At 40.3% G+C, this 22,288-nt stretch overlaps 1 protein-coding gene across 11 annotated transcripts in view; it reads left to right on the top strand.

Annotated features, from left to right (window-relative positions):
- The window catches only part of ATP2C1 (ATPase secretory pathway Ca2+ transporting 1), an 81,774-nt gene extending 61,849 nt beyond the window's left edge, over positions 1-19,925 (top strand). For 9 of the 11 annotated variants that reach the window (XM_073333252.1, XM_073333262.1, XM_073333256.1 and 6 more), the window contains 10 exons: positions 810-980; positions 2,031-2,128; positions 3,676-3,726; positions 4,577-4,743; positions 6,836-6,904; positions 9,280-9,396; positions 10,812-10,959; positions 15,458-15,553; positions 16,939-17,080; positions 18,063-19,924. In XM_073333252.1, coding sequence (XP_073189353.1) covers positions 810-980; positions 2,031-2,128; positions 3,676-3,726; positions 4,577-4,743; positions 6,836-6,904; positions 9,280-9,396; positions 10,812-10,959; positions 15,458-15,553; positions 16,939-17,080; positions 18,063-18,193 — 1,190 coding nt within the window. In that variant the 3' untranslated portion in view covers positions 18,194-19,924. Of the gene's footprint in view, positions 1-809; positions 981-2,030; positions 2,129-3,675; positions 3,727-4,576; positions 4,744-6,835; positions 6,905-9,279; positions 9,397-10,811; positions 10,960-14,930; positions 15,008-15,457; positions 15,554-16,938; positions 17,081-18,062 lie in introns of those variants that run through there. The other 2 variants (XM_073333254.1, XM_073333260.1) reach the window with 2 other exon arrangements.
- The last annotated feature ends 2,363 nt before the right edge of the window (positions 19,926-22,288 follow it).

Raw genomic sequence — 22,288 nt, 5'->3', positions numbered from 1 at the left:
TCTGCATAGCGGTGACTTGGCGTTCCATCCATAGTTTCATGGAACACTACGCTGTAACTCAAGCAGCAGTGGCAAATGCAGTCATAGGAACAACAGTACTACAGACATCTCTGCTGCCAGTTTCCTTGCACCTGCCTCTAGTCTGAATGCTGTTTGGTAGTCACCCACTGAGGAATATACATGGGGACCATCACTTGAGGAAGAAATGGAGGTTACTTACTGTAATTGGAGGCTCCTAGAGGTGTGCGGTCCCTATCTGTATTCCACCCTCCCTCCCCTCTGCTTTAGATCCAGTAGGCTTGCAGTAAGAGGAGGAACTGCAGAGGTGTTGACCCGCACTGCCTCTTATAGCCTCGGTTGGAAGTACAAGGAGAGCTACTGAGTATGTGCTCCAAAACTCTTTGGAGAGGCAAGGCACCAAAAAGCAAACCAGAATATATCTAACAGCCGTTACAGTTCTCTGAATGCGGACCTGAGGGTGCGAGCACTATCTCACTTTCTACTGTAGACTGCTTACTGAATGAGGCCCCTGTCCTGCAAATGTGCACATAATAGTTGCATTGATTTCAATGGGTAAAGTTATTCATGTGAGGTGGTTTTTTTGCTGCTTTGGGCCAGCAGTCTGTGTGCAGCAATCATCCGGTCTTTTTTCAAATACAGATTTATTTGACTTTTATCCTTTTAGAAAATATATAGGGTGTGTGGTTGAAATCCTTATTTTGGAAGGGGCTGCTGTTAAATGTACTATGCTGGTTAGTTATTAAATTGTTTAGTTTTAAAAGTAACTTATTTTTCTTGTTTTTATAAAGTTCTCACCCTAGCCTCTGGCCCTGAGCTGGGACAGCTTACCTTTTTGGGGCTGGTGGGAATAATTGATCCTCCAAGGACTGGTGTAAAAGAAGCTGTCACTACACTTATTGCTTCAGGAGTAGCAATAAAAATGGTTACTGGAGATTCACAGGAGACTGCGATTGCTATTGGTATGAATATACCTCTCTCTCATTTTGACTTGTCGGAAGCCATTAACTACCTTATTAAATGTTACTCTAAAATGGTTTATGTGGTGCAAATAAAAAAATAGAAGTAAGGTTTTGTGAAATTTACAAATGAATAGACTACATACAGTTTGTATTTTAGTAGACCTAAGATTGTCAAATGTGATATAACAGGAAAGCGAGTAGTTTAAACTGAGTATCCCTTTAAAGTATAGTTGTCTGAAAATTTGTTTTTATACCTAAGGTTTGCTGTAATTGAGACAATTTTGGTTTAGTTTAGTGTGTTTTTTTCCCCATCTAGCACTAGTGTATGCTCAGTCAATTTAACAGTTCATTTTTGTACAGTTTTCCCTGTCTGTGGGGGGCCTTTCACATAGCAGCAAGCACTTTCGGAAACTGGGCCAGGTTACTCAGAGCAGGTATGGTACCAGAACTCTTTTGCATATGTGACTGGATTTCAAGTTGAAAGTGTTTTTTTAACTTTGAACAAGTTATCTACATGACTTCTGTACTTTATTGGTTTACAGAGGGGGATTCTTTGTGTGGGCTGATCACAAAGCTTTGTAAAAGGAGTTAAATTAGAGTGAAATTTCACTTTTGCCTGAGTGATTTTTTTATCATCTTTTCCATACACTTAAAAGTTCACATTTTATGATCCCATCCTTTCTCTACTTGTTTGCATCCATTTGCTAATTTCCTATTCCTTTTTTTGGATTGTAAGCTCTTTGGGGCAGGGACTGTTTTCGCTATGTTCGTACAGCACCTAACACAATGGGGCACTGACCTGCTTGAAGCCTCTAGATGTTGATGCAAATACGAATATGTAATCAGAATAGACTTCATGACACGTTTTGTTATTTCTCAAGAGTTCAGGTAACCACTCCAGTCTAATGATTCCATAAAAGTTATGAAGCTACTGGAGTAAACATACATGTAGTAAACATGAATAGATGCACAAAATCTTGTATACCGTATACTAGAAAAACTGGTAGTCTGTTAAATCACTTTATTTATTTTCATTTCCCCTCTTTCCAGCTAGTCGCCTTGGGTTATATTCCAAAAATTCACAGTCCTTCTCAGGAGAAGAAATAGATACTTTGGATATTCAACAGCTTTCACAAATAGTACCAAAGGTTAGTATAACCCCTTCCCCTCGACTAATTACAGTAATGTAATAAAAGGATGTAGCCTATGCTGAGAGAAGGATTCTTATTTAAAAAACTAAACCGCAATATTTCCTAAGAAACTGACAAGATGGTTTTAATAGAAAGATGATGCATTAAATTATGAAAAGCCAAACCCTCTAATTTAGGAACATGGAAACTGTCATAGCAGACCAGGCCAGCTGTTCACTATGGGCAAGTCTGCACTTCTGCTTCAATTGATCTAACTTGCATTGCACAGGGGTGTGAAAAAGACGCACCTCCCCCCACCCCGGATTGCCCTGGAGTCTCCAGGAATTAAAGATTAATTTTTAATTAAAGAAATGTCATGTGATGAAACCTCCAGGTATTTGTCCAACCACAGTTTGTAACCCTACCCCCAAGCGACGCAAATTACAGCAACCTAAGTGCTGTCCACACTGGTGCTATATTAGTAGGAGTGTGTCTCCCACTGACATAGCTTCCCTCTCTTGCGGAGGTGGACGGGAGAGCACTCTCCCGTTGGCATAGAGCATCTTCACCAGACGTGCTACAGTGGCGCAGCTGCATTAGTGCAGCTGCACTGATGTAGCACTTTTAGTGTAGACCTGCCCTTAGTCTGACCATGTCCAGATGCTTCAAAAGATGGTGCAAGAAACCCAGTCATCAGTAGATAGGGAATAGCTTGCCCCAAACTTTTTCTTGATCTCTCTCAATTAGAGGTTGTCATGTGATACGAAGTATGAAGCTTTATATCCCTTCCAAACTTCGGGTTTTTTAAACCTTACTAATTTAACTTCAGATGTTTTCATTATGTGTATAATCAATTTGAGTGCAGCTGATCTCTTAGCCTCTAATACCTTATGGCAAAGAATTAATTGTGCATTGTGAGATGTTTCCTTTAATAGATGTGTTCAATTTCATTGAATGGCCTCCTTCTTGTTTCATGGGAAAGGATGAATAGAAGTTCCCAATCAACCTTGTACATATTCTTCATTATACCTTTGTCATGTATTCACTACCTCTAGACTGTGCCAGTCGTCTTAGTCTCTTCTTATGAAAAATTTTCCATGCCTTTTTAATTTTTAATCAATCCCTGAGCTCCCTCTAACAAACCAGTTATTTGCAAAGGATAGTTAACTTGCTTGACTGATGAATAACCTCATTCAGTTTGCAATTTTGGCAGTTGTGAATGTTCAGTTACTAAAACTAAAAAAACACGAAGTTAATTTGAGGCTCAAACTTGACTTTTCCACAACTTCTTTTGTTCCAAAATATTGTTTTATTTACAAAAGAATGCCAGTCTGCAAAAATGAGGACTGCAGCATTCTTAATCTGTGACCTTTATTGAAATATGGATAACATCTAATCTGATTAATATAAACCTAACTCCCTGAATGCTCCTACTTGAAAGCTAATTATATGGGGATATAGTTTGGTATTCAGAGTATTTTTGTATCATCTAATTTTACAGTATAAGTTTCAGCCTTAATTTCTCAAGTTTTCAATGCTCATTCTTTATGCTCTTCCTTTGATAGGTTGCAGTGTTTTACAGAGCCAGTCCCAGGCATAAACTGAAAATCGTAAAGGTATGTTTCTCCAGAAGTAGGAAGTGCAGGACAACTGCTATAGACATTATTTTGTAATGTATTTGTTAAAATTGTAACAGGTTAAGATATGTTGGAATGAAATAGATTTGAAATGTATTTGGTTGTGAAACAGAAATTTATTTGAAAAGAAAAGTTGGGAAACCTCACAATGCCCAGCGGAGCGACTACATGTATCTGCTGTTGGGCAGCATAACACTTTTTCAGATGCCAGAGGGCCAACTGAGAATGTCACACTGCAGTTGAATTCACTAGAAACTTATGGGAATCCATGTTTCTGCTGCATCCCAAACAGAATGATAAGGCATGAATTTCAAGCCACTTCTGTTGGAATGCTTCAATTCTGAAGCTAAAAAAATGGCTAAAGTGACATAGAAACATTAGAAGAAAAGTGAATAAAGCAGGACTACAAAACAGATTTTTTCAAGATAACAATTAGCACAAGTAAAAGAGCAAAGATAATGAAGAAATCAAACATTAAGAAACAGTTGGAATGTAATTGAGAGAAATATAGGAAAACAGTGTTAAATATAAACACATGGTCGTCTTCATGGACTTTATTTGCTCTTTTTGATTATTTCTTAATTTAACTTTTGAGCAAGCTTTCACTTCCTTACAAGCATAGGTTTTTAGTTGGGCTTCCTGGGAAGGATTACAGTAACTTTAGATTGAGGTGTGGTTTTCTTTAGGAGAAATCACAGGTAAGAGCTCACTTAAATGGGAACATAATACCATTTTTATAATTAGATGACATGATCTTAGACTGTCAGGAAAGTGGTGTGGACCAGATTGCTCTGATCATTGCCTAAACAAATTCTTTCCTTTTTTGTAGTCCTTACAAAACAATGGTGCGGTAGTAGCTATGACGGGAGATGGAGTGAATGATGCTGTAGCTCTGAAGGCTGCAGATATTGGAGTGGCAATGGGGCAGACTGGAACGGATGTTTGTAAGGAAGCAGCTGATATGATCCTAGTGGATGATGATTTTCAGACAATAATGTAAGTTTCTGATTTTTGCAAGTATTCAACAAATCTTAAATAAAATAAGCATTAGGAAATCACTTCCCCCTTCCCCCAAATGAACTATACTTTGCAAATGGATACTTTCTTCTTCTTTATTTAGCTGCAGTTAACTTACAAATTCCTATGCATATCCTAAGAAAATAGATCTTTAGTGTTGATTAGCTTGTACTGTAGTCTAAAAAACATTAATGCCTTTATTCAAACCATTATTTTCATGGGCTCTAAATAAGCTTTTCATATTATCTGGTTACCTTTCATAAGCACTTGGGCAGCTTGTCAGCAAGAGTATGCAGATTTCTATGGAGGGAGTTGTAGGAGGAGAAGGGAGTCTGTTCTTAGATGCATATTGGTAGTAGAACTATTTAAGCCTTTAGGCCTTGTCTACACTGAACTCTTTTTTCCCCATTAACACTTTCTGCTGGTTTGAACGTTGGTAATGGAGAGTGCAGTGCAGAAAGGACATCGCATTACAACGGTTCACGTATGGAACCGCTCTGAGCCAGGTTAGGCCACACGGGAGTCACACGCTTTAAAAAGCAGAAGTGTCTGGTATGTAGCACCAGCCCTACCACCAGTGGAGCCGCAGCGCTGGGAAGCGGAAAGAGACGCCGCTCGCTTCAATGCAAGAGATGTTTGGACTTCTTTACGTTCAGATAAATCAAAGTGTACCTTCTGATGCTGCAGTCCTTCCTCCAGGAAGGAACTGAAATCTCACAGTAAAAGTAACTGTTTTGAAAGCTGCCACTGACCATCTTTGATTTGGGTTACTTTTCATTGTTTTGTCATTCCTACAAAACATTGTTAGCTGAGAAAAACAGCGATGGTATTTTGGCTTAAACCAAAATAAATACAAGAGAAATGGATGAGTCTCCAGCCCCATGCAAATGGAGCGTGGGGATGTTGGACCTCTCCTGTTGAAAGAAATTACTCGAACACATCTGTCCTTGTAGTATAGCAGGAGTACACTCCGTTGCACTACACTAGGAGTATTTCTCATTGCCTGACCAACTCTACCTTCCTATTCCTAGTCTGTGCTTCTGATTTCTACCTTCTCACCCACCCTTTACCTTTTCTTTAAGATTAAGCTATTTGTAAAACTGAACGTGTTTTTCATTAAGTCTGGGGAAAATAGAACAGGAGAATTTCCGAACACTCTTCCTGGGCTTTAGCCAACTTTTGCGTGAATGATGCACTTCAGCACTTACAAGTGTTTTCCTATTCATAGATTCCAAGGCCAGAAGGAACCATTGTGATCGTCTGGTCTGACCTCCTGTACAACACAGGCCATCAAACTTTGCCAAAATAGTTCCTAGAGCATCTTTTAGAAAAAGTCCAATATTGCGGATTTTAATCTTGATTTTATTTCTGAAAAGAAAAGAAACAAACTATTGAAATGTCTACAGATGATAAAAATACTTTCAGGCATTATCAGCTCCTTGTATGTAACTAATTGATTATCCTTGCTTGTATTCATTAAGACAAGAATAGGGATATTGTCTTATTTAGATAGAAGCCCTGGAGTCAAACACTGCCATCTAATCTAGAGTATATATTAACTCCTCAACTAGCCTTATAGATTTCACATAGGTTAACTTAGTCATGCTCTAACCCTTAAATTCTGAAACTAACCCCTCTGAAACTCTTCAAGCTGATTATTCTCTAAAGGAATATATTGTGATTTAGCCGCATAGCATCAGGAAATCCGTTTCTTGTGCAAATGAGTTAAAGGTAGCTCTTCAGGATCAGGTATTAAGGTCACCTGTAAGTGACCTCTTTTTTTTAAATTATATCCTCTTATTTTGAAAGTCAAGTTGTAGCAGAACTGGAATGAGAAAATTAATATGATTAAATTAGTAATAATAGAAAAGCTGAATAAGCATGACTATAATTGCCTGAGTGGAATAGAAGGCTCTTGTAACATTTTGTGAAGTTTGAAACAATTTAAAATATAATTAAAACTGCTGGAATTCACTTTTTTCAGCATAGCTTAATATTTTAAGCTTTTTTTACATTACCTTCATTGGTCTAACTGTGTAAGTATTGTTTTTGTTTTTGTTTTTAATTGCAGGTCTGCAATTGAAGAGGGTAAAGGAATTTATAATAACATAAAAAATTTTGTTAGATTTCAACTAAGCACGTAAGTTTGCAACATCATTGCCAATGTCAGAAGCTTCCAATTACACTGTAAATGAGTTAAGTTTCATACTGCACAGAACCAAATGTGATAAATATTAGTGTAGAGTCTACAAGCATTGGTGGTGATACACACTAGGTTAGAAGGCACATTGACCATTATTGTGAAAGTTTCCTAATCGTTCATTTCCCCCTGCCCCCATTTTCTATTTTACTATTAGTATTTAGTAAGTATGACTTTGGTCAGTGGTTATTTTGCTGTTTTTAAAAAATCTTGACACCTTGACAACCCCCCTCTAAGATGGAAAGGAACTACTTAGCCATTCTCCTGCCAGTCTGATCACCCTATAGGGTAGGGGTGGACAAATTTTTTGGGCTGAGGGCCACATCTGGGTGGGGAAATTGTATGCAGGGCAGGGGGTTGGGGTGCAGGAGGAGGTGCGGTGTGCAGGAACGGGCTCAGGGCAAGAGATTGGGGCAGAGGAGGGGTGTGGGGTATATAAGGGGGCTCAGAAGGGGATTGGGGTGTAGGAGGGGTGCAGAATGCAGGAGGGGGCTCAGGGAAGAAGGGTACAGTAGGGGTGTGGACTGCAGGAGGGAGCTCAGGGCAGGGCGTTGGGGTGCAGGAAGGATGTGGGGTGCAGGCTCCGGTCTGGTGCTGGTTTCCTCAAGCGGCTCCGGGGTGGCAGCGGCACGCGCCAGGGCCAGGGCAGGCTCCCTGCATGCTTGCCCTGGCCCCGCACTGCTCTGGGAAGCGGTTGGCACCACGTCCCTGCACTGTCTCTTGGATGGGTGGGGGGGGGGCACAGGGCTCCACATGCTGCCCTTACCCTGCCTCCAGGTACCTCCCCTGAAGCTCCCATTGGCCGCAGTTCCCCGTTCCCGCTCAATGGGAGCTGTGGGGGGTGGTGCCTGGAGGCAGGGGCAATGCACGGGGCCCTCTTCTGCCCCCTGCCCGGGCCAAAGGGACGTGGTGCCGGCCGCTGCTGGGGGCAATCCCGCAGGCTGGATTCAAAGCCCTGATGGGCCAGATCTGGCCCGCAGGCCGTAGTTTGCCCACTCCTCCTACAGGGTCATGGTTGGAGAGGGGCATTCCGTCTGTCACAATGTCCCTTCCTCTCTCCCTGCCCAGAATACACACATCAATCATGGGGGTGGGGGGCCTGATAAGATTGGAACAGACCTCAATCTCCCCTAGCCACCCACACCCATATCCAAGTTTCTAGGCTTGCTGTGGGCCTAACCTATCATCTTCTGGGTTCAATTTTTTTTTTTCCCCCTTCTGGGGAAGATTGGCAAGCTACCCAGTGGGTTTTTTACCCACCTTGAGCATGCTGCAGGTAAGGTAGGTGAGGATAATAAGGATGAGGTGTGGGGGTTTTTTTTGTTTTTTTTTTGTTTTTTTTAAAGAGGCAGGGTATGCAGGGGGGATAACAAATGTCAATAAATGCTATTGCAAGTTGTGGCTATACCTGGGGTATACTGGAGCACAAGACCCAGGAGGGACTGGTGAACTCAGCCTAGGGTGTTCTCAGGTCTTTGCAAACAGAGTGGTCCCTTTTCTGTGATTCATTTCTCCTTTGCATGAGAAGTGTGGTAGGATTGGGTAGCTAGCAGTGGGCTGAATCAGGAATTCTTTCTTGGTTGTAATGTTAGGCCAAGTAACCTTGCACTGGACCCAGTTAATTCCTAATACTTTGGGGGGGATCAGTCCCCTTTCAGTATTAATAAAATTAGAGCCTGTCTCTTTGATTCCATTCACCTGTCTGTGTTTTCCTGTCTCCTGATCAATCTGTAGAGGGAAGTGTCCCCATCCCTAAATAAAATTTCTTGTTTTAGGAAGTCTGGGTAGTGTTTCACTTGGTTAATTAAGGTCATTAGTCTCTCAAACTAGCAGTTCCATACAGCGTCTTTATTTTCATTAAAAGAAAATTAATCTAGCAGTTTGCATTCCAAGGAACATAGTTAAAAGTTCAGTTTTCTACACACCCTGTTGCTCAAACCAACACAACAAAATATGCAAATTAATTACCTATTGCAAAATATATTAAGTTGTTGAGTGTTGACCAATGATACTTTTAAAAGATTATCTGGAAGTTTGGGAGTCATTTTTAGACTAAAAGACCAACTCTGATTTTTTTTGTGTTGCATTAATATAAAATAAACTTCCATATTTTAAACAAAATCTGTTTTGACAGATTAATTTAAGTGGCCCCAATGCTTTTCCTTGCAAAGTCAGGGTTAGCTTTTAAATCAAGTACTAAGATTATCTAAACAAGTGCTGAAAATTAGGTATGTTAAGTGTTGAGTAGAAAGTATTATCAACTAATCTTCAGGAATGTGCCGTGCTGACAATTATAAAATGGCTTTTCTCAACAGGAGTATAGCTGCATTGACTTTAATCTCACTGGCTACATTAATGAATTTACCTAATCCTCTCAATGCCATGCAGATCTTGTGGATCAATATTATTATGGATGGACCTCCAGCTCAAAGGTAAAACATTATTTTCACCTCTTGATGGAGTCTGATTCCAGCAAAATAAACAAATACCATAATCTTTTCAGGAAAGAGCAACTTCCTATGTATGTAACTTGAGAACTCTCTCTCTCTCGAACTTATTTTAAAGTGACTTCTAAAAACTGGGAGAACATCTTTTACTAGTGCAACATTGCTACCTAGTGTGATGTTTGCAGCATAGCTCTGTATTGTTATCCCTTCTGTTCAGTGTGTATAAAGAATAAGGAAGACTGACACTTCAAACTGCAGTGTCTCCCGTATGCTGATGACACTTAGCTTCATTTTTTTCCCAGCAAACCCAGATTCTGTTGCTCTACTGCTTTCTGCATATGTGGTTGAGAGAGGGATCAGGATAAAAATGACCTGGCCATAACTTCTCCTTGATAAGGGAGAAGTAACTTCTTTTTTTCCAAAAGAGTCAGGAGCAATATGAATAAGCTCCTTTGTCCCACTAGAGTTCGGTGGTCTCCACCATGTAAACTCATCCTTTATTTTGGTCTGATTCTTATCTAATGAGTGATCTGTTAAGGTTCTGGTAACAATAGTTCTGTCTATGACTGCCCTAATCAAGAAATAGAATAATGCTTCAGATACCATACAGATAGATGTATCACGTTAGAGAAGAGGGATTTTTGTTGTCAGAAGGACATGAATCCTTCCTACTGAACAAGGGAGATAGCACCTTCCAAGAGAGGGCCTGGACTTCGGCAGGGGGACTGGCTTTCCTAAGCAGTGGCAGTGACCTTTCCATTGTAATTCTCCGAAGGCTGGATGCAGCATTCCATGGGCTAGTAGCCCGACCTAGTTTTTAAGGAAATCTAAGAAGAGTTCTGCATGACGTTCAAAAGGTTTGAGTTTACAGCTTATAGCACTTCTAAAAATGTGCGCCAGGAAAGAATCAGGTGAAGGGTGACTGCTCTGAGGAGGCACTTTGCAACAAGTTCCTCTTGTATTGAGTAAACAGTCTCCCGATGTGTGGGAGAGAAGAGTACAGTCCATTAGCTCCAGATTAGGGGAGTTTAGACACTGGATACACTGGTTAAGAGCAAACCTTTTTCTGCTACTGCATGTGTGTCACCTATATTAGATTTTTTGAAAGTACATGGGAGCTATGGTGATGGGACTCGAGAAATCTAAGATGCACGTGATGCAGGAAAATACTACATTAAATGACAGTGCAACCCTACAACTCTAATACTGCATGGCACTTAATGTGGAATAATAAGTACTCGTATGCTAGAGGGGACTCTTGTTTACAGATTGAATATTCCTTCTATTCAGAAAAGCATATAAGATCATTCTCGTTTTGAATTATTCACTGTTGATTTGAAATCTTGTATTTTGGTGATAAATCTAGTATTCTAAAATGTCTTGATTTTATTTTTTTAAAGCCTGGGAGTGGAACCTGTGGATAAAGATGTTATTCGGAAGCCCCCAAGAAACTTGAAGGACAGCATTTTGACCAAAAACTTGATTGCTAAAATACTAGTTTCATCAATAATTATTGTGTTTGGAACACTCTTTGTCTTCTGGAGGGAGGTATGAAAAATGGAGAAGTGTTAAAGCAATAAGTGAAACTTCATTTATAGCACAAATCCCATTAATATTAGCAGTTAAATTAAGAATGTCCATAAATTTGAATTTTTAGTTTTCGGAAACCGTTTCATCCCAAATTGTATGCTGGGCAGCCAGATTGTAGGGAAGAATTTCAGAGATTGTTGGAAGGGAGAGCTGTAATAGTAATAGGTGTGGTATTAAAAATAGACCCTCTTCAGGCAGGCACCCTGTGGGTGCTCCACTTCAAGCGCACGTGCGCCTCTCAAGCCTTTAATTGGAGATTTTCCATTAGCTGTGGCTGTCCGGCCTGCACATGCGTCCTATGCCACCTTGTGCTATGCGCCAAGCATAAATAGGGATGTATGGGCAAACCACCCTCGGTTCCTTTTCAACTACCTTGGCCTAAGACCGGGCTTTCACTTGTTACCTTGAGTGTACCTTTGCTATCTTGTGTACCATTTCCTATGGTGGTTTTCGTGTAGCATTAGCTTAGTGCAGAAGCCGCCTGGCCCCAGCCTCAGCATGGCTCTGCTCCTGGCCCCGCCCTCAGCCGCTGGCCTCGGCTCCGTTCCTGGGCCAAGGCTGGGGACGGGGTTGGGAGCAGAGCTGCACTTAACCACGGGCCCGGCAGTGGTGCTGCTTCTGCTCCCACCCCCAACCACGGCCTCTGGCTGCAGCCCCACTCCCAGCCTTGGCCCCCTTATCCCTGTTCATGCAGCCCGGCCCCTGGGTAAGGGGTGGGAGTGCAACCCTCAAAAGTTTGGGATTAAGTGTGCTTAGTTCTTAATGATATAGTCATAAGAGGACTGATGTGACTCCTCCTCTTCCCTTCTGGGAGCCTTATTGTCCTGGCAGGGTATGCATGTCTCGCCACATTTTAAACACTGCCTCTCCTGCATATACCAGTTAGCGATGGCCACTCTGTGTGTCCATTGCTTGGGGAGTTGCACATCTCCAAGAAGTGCAATTTCTGCCTGGCCCTCTAATCCAGGGAAAGGAAGGACAGGGAGACTAAACTGAGGTGGCTGATAGAGTGCTCCCTTGGACTGCCTTCTGAGTCAGGAGCCTTCCCCCACTCCCTCATACATCTGTCACCAAACAGATTTGGCACCCCTTCAACATTAGCACATTTCCCCTAAGAAAAGGAAGGCTCTGGAGGCTTCATGGAATGTTTCCAAGGAGAGGAGTGTGGACACTCATCTTAAGGAGCCAGCTCCTAAAAGGCCCCAGTCCTCTCTGAGTTTCATGGTCTTGGAAGCCTTGACCTCTTAGCTTGATACTGTAGAAGTGAAAAACTCATCCTCTGGTACCAACAGAGCTGGAAAGCCCCATAGCTTGAAGGAGAAACACTGCTCCTACAAGGCCAAAGGAGGCCAAGTATAACTACTTTGGCTGGTACCATCTGGCATAGCCCTGTTGTCAGTGCCTAGCCATTCAGCACCCTCAGTTCCGAGCAAACAGTGGCACCAGAGAAGATTAGTACCTGTATCAGTATGGTCCCAAATGATGTACTGTGTCTTTGGCTGCCATGTTGTCCCCTACTCTGTACCACGTTAATTCAGGTACTCTAAGGACCTGTCTGTGATGGATGAATCAGGGTCCCTACTGCTCATGGATACTGAGCATCTGAGTAGTGAGATCCTGGTCTCCAGGTTACCATGGCCTTTTGGTACTGCAGGACTCTCCACATGTTTCTGTGGGTGCCTCCCCCCATTGAAGGATATTGAGTAGGATGAAGGAGACTTCAAAGAGACTGACTTGGTTCTCCTATATGGATATGTAGGAACCCAGTCTTTGAGAGTCATAGGAAGATCCTTGTGCTCGATGACAAAAATGGTGGAACCATCCTCACTCCTGTATGGGACCCCCAGTGGCCATGTTGGGATCCCTGAGCTACCAGCAGCAGTTTGCCAAACCACTGACAGTCTTATAAGGATGCTAGATGTGTACAATCCTCTCTCCTCTCTAACCAGTCCCCCTGCAAAAGATGAGATGTTTGAGGAACAGGAGGCTAAGGTGGATAGAGGACACCCCTCAAACACATAATTCATCTTCTGTCTCCAGACGAGGCAGTTATGCCTCTTCTGCTTTCTGTGGCAAACAATTTCCGGCACTTTCAGGATCTTACAAAGAAGGCAGCTGGCACTCTTCTGATACTACTTGAAGAGGTCAAGGACTCGTGGCACAAACTGCTGGACATCCTGCAGTCAGCAATGCCCTCCAGGGCAATGTTACCCATTATAGAGGCACTCCTGGATCCAGCTAAGACTGTGGCAAACACCTGATACTTTTCTGCCAATGTGTACATAGGAAGATAAGAAATATTATATTATTTCCCTAAGGACTGAGAATTTGTGTGTTCTCACCCCTCCAACTAACTCCCTGGTGGAGGATGCTATAAATGAATGGGGTAAGCAGTACTAATCCAAATCTACAAGGACCTGTATGACTAGCACCTTTTTGGATGGAAGTCCTATTAGTCAGCAGCCAGACAATTTCAGATTGTGAAGTATCAGGCGATCACAGACCAATATAATTTTATAAACTATGATAGATTTATGGCCTTTATTGAATATTTGCTGCAGGAACATAAGGAACAAGTGTAGTCCATTATTTCAGAGGTCCATTTATGCTCTATTCAAGCATCCTTTAACGCTGCTGCCAGGTCCATCTCCATGGCAGTATTATGTGCAAGGCATCTGGGCTCCAACTCTCAGGGTTTCTGAGAGAGGTCCAGAACACTGAAGACCTCCCCTTCGATGGGCTAAAGCTGCTATTGGAGATCACAGATGAGTCTGTGTACATGCTAAAGGACTTCAAAGTCCTTTAGCATGTATACTTTATGATCCCAACATGTATATGTACACCATATATATATATGTACACCTATGAATAAGAGAAGATTTAGTAGGTCAGACTGCCCAGAGAGTGTGTTCTGCTCAGTTCTCTGGATTTCATAAATTCTCTGACCCTCCCAGGAAAAGACACAGAGGGCTACTCACCCACTCTCCACAAGTACTCAGTAGTCTCCAACAGTTTTGACAGGTTCATGTGAGGGTGCAAATCCTCCCACACCTCTGGTTTTACAGCTGGAAACCATTCACCCACCTCCTCTGCTTTGACTGCCTTTCCCATTTCCAGCATGCTTGGAGATGGGTCACAGACAAATGGGCCATAAGGGTCATAATGTCAGACTACACCATCCACTTTACCTTGTCCCTTCCATCCTTCTTCCCCATCTTTCTTCAGGAATCCCTCTCACGAGCTTATATTGAGACAAGACATGGACTCTCTCCTTCAGTTAGGAGATCCCACCTCCTCACAAGGATAAAGGGTTTTACTAGAAATATTTTCTTGTGCCAAAGGAGAATGGAGCGTGGAGACTGATCTTGGATCTAAGACTTCTAAGTAAAATCCTAGAAGTTCAGGATTGTGACTCACAGCTATAACTTGTTCACTAGAGGAATGGGATTGGTTTTTGGCTCTCGACCTACAAGAAAATGGCTATGCTTCGCTATAGGCCAAGATAATTTCCAGTACTATTTCCCTTCGACCTTTCTTGCACCCTAAGGCTGTCAAAGGTCCTGGTGGCACTGGCTGTTTACCTCCAACAAGAAGCAATCCTAGTCTTCCCAGACCTCAACTGCTGGCTACTCAAAGGCCATTCCTATGAAACAGTGCCACCTGAAGTGGACCATCCATAAGGACACTACTCGAAGAGGCTACTCACCTTATGCAGTAACTGCGGTTCTTCAAGACGTGTTCCTGAGGGTGCTTCACTACCCGCCCTCCTTCCCCTGCTTCAAACTGTTCTCTGTGGGATGTTCAGGTGTAGAAGGAACTGAGGGTGGTTCCCCCGCACATCCCCAGATAACCTGTTTGTGTGGCCCAAGGAGGCATAGGATGTGTGCAATGGGCTGACTGGATGCTGCTAATGAAAATTTCTGATCCAGGGCTCAAGAGCTGCATGTGCACCTGAAGTGGAGCACCCCTGGGGGAACATCTTGAAAAACCAAAGTTACTGTACAAGGTGAGTAATTTTATTTCAAAGCATTCCCCATTTCTCCCCCACAGCTCCACAGATGTGCTTTTCAAATATGTTCTGTGAGCATTTTGGGCATTGAAAGTGGTTGGTGGTCTAAAATGACCACATAACTTCGTATCCTGAAAGGAGGGAAATATCAAATATTGATTGTAATGTATTAGTTTCCTGTACTCAGAGTTGTGCATAAATATTTGCAAAATCACACCATTAATTTTAATCACAACCTGAAATTAAGAGTACTACTTAATGAGATTAAAGTTTATAAGCATGTATGTAAGTGCTTGTTCCTTGACTGCAACAAGCTGATTTAGCAAAAGTGGAGTTTTTGCTATTTCCAAATATTAGAACAAAACTTCCTTAAAATAAATGCTTTGAATGTTTGTTCATTTACAAGGTTACATACACTGAAGCCATTTTCTTGCTTTCTTCCGTTAGTTACGAGATAATGTCATAACACCTCGAGATACAACGATGACCTTCACCTGTTTTGTGTTTTTTGATATGTTCAATGCTTTGAGTTCCAGATCTCAGGTATGCAATCCTATATCTAACATAAGTATCCTGAGATTTTTGTCCCTTTATATAGTAACTATACTTTTCTTCTGTTGAAGCTGTGCTCATTTCATTTCTGGGCTTCAGACTTTTTCTTAAATGTACTTTCTCATCATGTGAGAAAGTGATGTCTCACAGCTTTAATGTGAGCTAACAAGCTCAGCAGCTCCACAGGCTTAACAGGCTAGCATTTGAAGTCACACGTCAGTGTGCTAGGGTTTTAATTTGGGGTAATTGATGCATGAAACCCCCAAAACATTAGGCTAGCAATGCTGACCTAAACTCACAAGAGTAAGAAAACTTAATTAAAAACGCAAAAGCTAGTGTCTCTGTATTGCTGCATGTATGTATTTAATAATCATTCTTCCCTTACAGTATACCAGTTAATACCTTCAGTTGTTTAGGGACCTTCACAAAATAAAATCCTTCTAGTTAACTTGCTATCCACAAAAAGCAAGGAAAATTTGTTATGCTAAGCCTTGTTATGAAAATAAATCAGTGTGAATTACACGTTTAAAAACAAACAAAAAACAGTTGCACTGTGAGAAAATAGACCCTTAACTGGCCAGCTATATTTTCATGATACGTTCTGAATGAATCTGTTGCACTGACAATAGATGTCCATTAATACTTATTGTACATGTGCAGAAGCAAATTCCCCCTCATTTTATTTTCTTAGCCTAGGGCCAGATTTATGAAGGTGTATTTAGGCATTTAAAGATGCAGATAGGTGCCTAGTAGGATATCCAAAAGTGCCAAAGTAAGTTAGGCACTTTACTCCCATTGAAATCAATTGGAGTTAAGCATTTAACCTGCTTAGGTGCTTTTGTGAATCCCATGAAGTGACCATCTGCCTCTTTAGGTGCCTGAATAACCTTGTATATCTGGATTATGTGGATTAATGAGAACATGGTTTTTAAGTTAAATATCACTAACTTTTTAAAATTTCTTCAGTTTGTTTTTTAAATTGTCTTTCTGATATCTAGACCATGTTTCTGCCTACAACAAGTGGATTCAGCAGTGCTGAATCCATCTGTACTGTTATTGGTGGGTGTCCATCATATTGCCTCTCTCCATTCTGAAGGATCCCTAACCTTAAACAGAAAACAGCTCAATCTTGAGACAACATGCAATTCATTAAGTATAGAAATCACATAGTTATCACATAGGATCATCTTATTTTATCTTTTCAGAATTTGTTCTGGATTGTCCCAAATCTGTCACTGAGTTTTTGAATGTTGGGATAAAAACAAATGATAGGGAAAGAATTTTGCATTGTATAACTGGTTGCAAATAACTAAGGCACAGAGAGATCATAGAATTAAAACTACAGATATAACGTAATTCACTATTTTATTTCGCAGACAAAATCTGTGTTTGAGATTGGACTCTGCAGTAACAAAATGTTTTGTTATGCGGTTCTTGGATCTATAATGGGGCAATTACTGGTCATTTACTTTCCTCCGCTTCAGAAGGTTTTCCAGACAGAGAGCTTGAGTGTACTAGGTAAGAAAAGTATTCCTTTTCCACTTAGCTCTGTTTTAGGCATTGATGATCAATCCCCAAATCCAGTGGCAGAAGGTTATAGAACATATTTTGCCCTTTATACATAGATGAAATGCACATGGTGCAGAGCCTTATCTTGTACAAAGTCCTGTTAAAGTTTGCTTAGAACAATGATTACATGTATATGAAAAGCACAAAACAAATGGCTCAGTACTTCCAAGATCCATAAATACGTCATATGCATAGAATTCTTTTCTAGCATAAATTCCAATGTATGCAAAAGTGAAGTACTGATCAGTTTTTATTCTTTTTTGAAGTTCTGGGTTTTTTTGTGGGGTTTTTTTTAATTCACTAAATTTTAAAAACTTGAGCTTAACCAGAAAATGTCTCTTTAAAAAGAAGTAGAAATTCCACATCATTAGGATTGTTTTCATTAAAATGTCAGTCAGGATTTTGAGAAGTTGCCGTTTTACCACAGTTGCCATCACTTTAAGTATCTTAACTTTATCAAGCCAACAGTAATGTAATGATGGTGATTTTATACTGAGGTTTCCTGGAGATGAAAATTAATTACCTCCTATACATGTATTTCTCATTGTATAATATCACTCCTTCTTTACAGGTTTCATTTCCAAAAAGCTGCCTATTCAGAATAAGATTGAAATATATTGTTTATAGTAATACATTAGACATTCTTACTTTAACAAATGTTAATAGAAAATAGTTAAAATATAGAATGAAATATTTCGATTTAAATTTTCTGTCAATCCTAAGGATTCTGAGTAACATATATACATTAATTTTTATCCTGTAAAAATTGACTCTTAAAATGTGTATATATTCAACAATTAGAATGCCTATAAGAAAGAAAAGATACCTTAACTTGTTCTGGAGTACAGGACATAATGTATGACTTGGGTTGTAGAAAGACTAGCAAAAGCACAAGAAGCAAAGTTAAAATCAACCCAATTGTCTCTTCTAGATTTGTTGTTTCTTCTGGGCCTCACCTCTTCTGTCTGCATAGTGGCAGAGATCATGAAGGTTGTTGAGAGAAGCAAGGAAAAGATCCACAAACGTGGAAGTTCTTCTTCGTCATCTTTTCTTGATGTATGATGCATATTGCATTCTTTTATTTGCAAACTAGGAATTGCAGTCTGAGGATGTAAGAGAAAGCAAAACAAAGAATTTGGAGGATAAAGAAATCCTGAGGGCTTTTGTCAAGTTCTTTGTGTTTCACCAACTAAAGATGAACACTGATATTCAAGACTGTTGAGATTTAAAACTTCCAGCTGTGGGAGTAACAAATTAAATTATGCAACTTTGGTAACATTTTCCCTCAAATATAAATTTACTTTTGAGATTGAGTAGAACTTTGTAAAGTGTGTTGGAGGGTACTTTAAAGAGAAATGTCAAAGCCTGAGTCCCACCTTCTGCACTTAGGAGATATACCTGTACAAAAACCATCTTAGATATAAATATTTTAGTTTGTTTTTATTTAATTGTTTTCCTTTACTTTTATGGTGGTGGGACTTTGTAACTAATGCAAGGATAAACTTAAACATTTCAGAGGCATTCCTTTTGGTTTAGAATCTGAGGCACCTGTGCCATATTTCAGCTACTGTATTTATTTACTTTATCCGGCAATGTGTAAATGGCTCAAGTACCTTGTGCTACTATTTTTTTGTATATCCTAAGTTTTTTTTGCACAGGACGTGACCACTGTCTGATCACTGTTTTTTTTTTTTTTTTTTTGTGATTGAAAAGCCTATACTGCAATTTGAAGTAAATGTTTGCTTTTCTTAAAGTGTGTGTGAATGTCTAACTTGGTGTGTTGAATGAAACTGGCACTTACACTAGATCATCATGCTTGGTTTTTTGGCATTCCTGCAGATACCAGTTTCGTGTTTCACTATCAACATGGTTGTTTTAATGTACAAACACTACATTATCACTCGAGTGTTTTCCACACACTCAACGTTATTAAGAACATAAGAACAGCCATACTGGGTCAGACAAACGGTCTATCTGGCCCAGTATCCTGTCTTCCGACAGTGGCCAATGCCAGGTGCCCCAGAGGGAATGAACAGAACAGGTAAATCATCAAGTGATCCATCCCCTGTTGCCCATTCCCAGGTTCTGGCAAACAGTGTCTCAGGACACCATCCCTGCCCATCCTGGCTAACAGTCATTGATGGACCTATCCTCCATGAATTTATCTAGTGTGGGGGTTTTTTTTGTGTTGAACACTGTTAGTTTTGGCCTTCACAACACCCTCTGGCAAAGCGTTCCACGGGTTGACTGTGTTGTGTGAAGAAATACTTCCTTTTGTTTTTAAACCTGCTACCTATTTCATTTGGTGACCACTAGCTCTTGTGTTATGAGAAGGAGTAAATAACACTTCCTTATTCACTTTCTTCACACCAGTCATGATTTTATAGACCTCTAGCATACCCCCCCCCAACAAATGTTTTGATAAAGCAGTATGCAGTAACTTGTTCCCTTGGAAACAAGTGCACTGTAATTCTCTTTGGCAATATGAAATCATTTCCTCTCTGAAGAAGCTTAATTCTATCTATTATCTTTGCTGCTTTTGTTCTCCTGCCCTGCAAAGAAAACTCCTTGCTATTTCCTTTTATAGTCTGACTTCTCAGTGTAAATTTCAAGCTTTTCTGGAAGAAAACTTTTCAGGAAACTGTCTTAACAGGTTTAAAACTAGTTTTAAACTTAGTCTAGAAACTCTGGGAAATTACAGTAGAACCTCAGAGATATGAAACCTCAGGAATGGAGGTTGCTCGAAACTCTGAAATGTTTGCAAAAAGAACAGGAGGACTTGTGGCACCTTGGAGACTAACAAATTTGAGCATAAGCTTTCATGAGCTACCCATGAAAGCTTATGCCCAAATAAATTTGTTAGTCTCCAAGGTGCCACAAGTCCTCCTGTTTTTTGCAGACACAGATTAACGCGGCTGCTACTCTGAAATCTGAAATGTTTGTAACTCTGAACAAAATGTTACGGTTGTTTCAAAAGCTTACAATTGACCATTGACTTAATACAGCTTTGAAACTTTACTATGCAGAAGAAAAATGCTGCTTTCCCTTTTTTTTTAGTAGTTTGTTTAACACGGTACTGTACTGTATTTCCTTTTTTTGGGGAGGGAAGGGGGTGTCTCTGCTGCCTGATTATGTGCTTCCGATTCCAAATGAGAGGTGTGATTGACTGGTCAGTTCGTCACTTTGGTGTTCATAACTCTGAGGTTCTACTGTAGGTCAGTGGGACTTTGTATTTTAAAATCTCTAGTACATGCTATGGTGTAAATCTGAACTTCATTATAAATGTGAACAGTAGTAAATGACAATGTCCTTGAAACCTCAGGCCCTGCATATCTTAAAGCTTGCTTCCTATAGATAAATTATTAACATGTATTGTTGAACATCTATATTTAATAGGAGTAGTAGCTGGATATTAATGTTTTTACCATTCCCATGATACATATAGGGACTGACACACAGTCTCAATCTTTTTCAAAAGCATCTTGTATTTTAAAACTGCAGAAAATCTGGTTATTAGCCATCGCAGACTTAAAACACTGGTCATGTTGCTCTTTGGTAGATAATTTAATATTTTTCCTTACACAGAATGTTTGTTTTGCGGAAATAGAAACCATTGCCTACTCTGTAGTGCATGAGCTGATTTTAATTTTCAGATGTTTCCATATTGTGTAAACAAAATTTATGGGAAATATAGTGACATTGACATACTAAACTCTTTGGCTTCTGTTGAGTCCCAGATCCTCATTGGTGCCAATAGAAATCAGATTTTAATCTATTTTTGAAGTTATTTATATTCTCAAGCACATTACCTAATGTGAGTTTTAGGTGAGCCTATTCCCAGTCATGGCACCCAGTTCAATTAAGGATAGAGGAAGTGTTTTGTTTAGGAAACACACTAATGTAGTAGATGTGAGTAACTCTCAAAGTATTTACTGTCCTTATGTTCTCTCCCACTGTTGTGATCATGGGAATTGCACTTGTCATGCATAATGTTGCACTTGTCATGCATAATGTTGAGTAAGAAAATGTTCCTGTTGCAGAGTCCTGGGACACTTTCTTATCAGCCAGGAGTACTCTTCAGTTGGGGAGAGTAAGTGACTTCAGGGAGAAAACTGGTAGCCTTTATATTAAGGCTTCAGGAAAGAAAACAATCCCTCCACTGCCATAGCTCCAATCCAATCTGTTTCGGTAAGCTTGACTGTTCTGATGGGGAGATCTTTTTACGAAGGATAAGTCCACAGCAAAGCCAACAGAAATCTAGATGAGGCTAAGTTTGAACAGCTGGGAAATATGGAAAGAGGTGTTCTAGAATTCAAAGAAACGCATACTGTAGAACTTAATCAGAAGTCACTAGAAGCTACATATGCACCAGATACTGATAAATGAAATCTGAGCACAAACTCCTCAAAATGCAGAAGAAATAACTGCATAAAGAATAAGAAATCAAATGGCATTGCAGTAGTGTCATGGGAGGGACAGGAAGGGGAAAAAACACTTAATTCATGAGTGCAGGACACTAGTCTAAACTTGAGACCAAGTTTTTCAATTATAGGAACTTAAATGTAGGCTCCTAAATTCATACTTAAGCACCTAAGTAAATGACCTGTTCTTCAAAAGTGAGTGTCTAACAGCTCCAATTGTGGAAAACTTGGGTGAGAGGGTTTCTCTTGCCAGACCTCCAACTTTCGTGTGACTGTCTGAGGATCGGCCTACAGCATCTCCAAGTGTCTACAGATTAGCATCAGTGATTTTAAAATGGGTCTTAATCCTCAGCAATGTGGATCACACTGTCTTTCTGGTGCTGAGCAGGGCACTTCTAGTGGCTAGAGTGCAGCAGTGGATAATACCTTATCGGCATCTGTTTAAACCCAAAATGCCACCCGCACTTGTGCACAATTGGTTAATGCTTTCCTAAATCAGTTAAAACTACATGTTCCCATTTGTGCCTTTCTTCTGATGTTTCAGGTGTTAAGTATCATATTTTTAATGCTGATCTAAAACCCAGTAACTCTTCCTTACATTAGCCTTTAACTGCTCTTTCTCTAACCCCAGTTGCTTCAGGAATGCAGACCTACCTCACCTTGCATTTTAGGAACCTTGCCTACAGACAGCCCCCCAACCTGAAGCGAATACTCACCAGCAACCACATATCACACA

Source organism: Lepidochelys kempii, chromosome 2 (genome assembly GCF_965140265.1).
Source record: "Lepidochelys kempii isolate rLepKem1 chromosome 2, rLepKem1.hap2, whole genome shotgun sequence".
NCBI lineage: Eukaryota > Metazoa > Chordata > Testudines > Cheloniidae > Lepidochelys > Lepidochelys kempii.
This window is presented reverse-complemented; position numbering and strand designations above follow the sequence as displayed.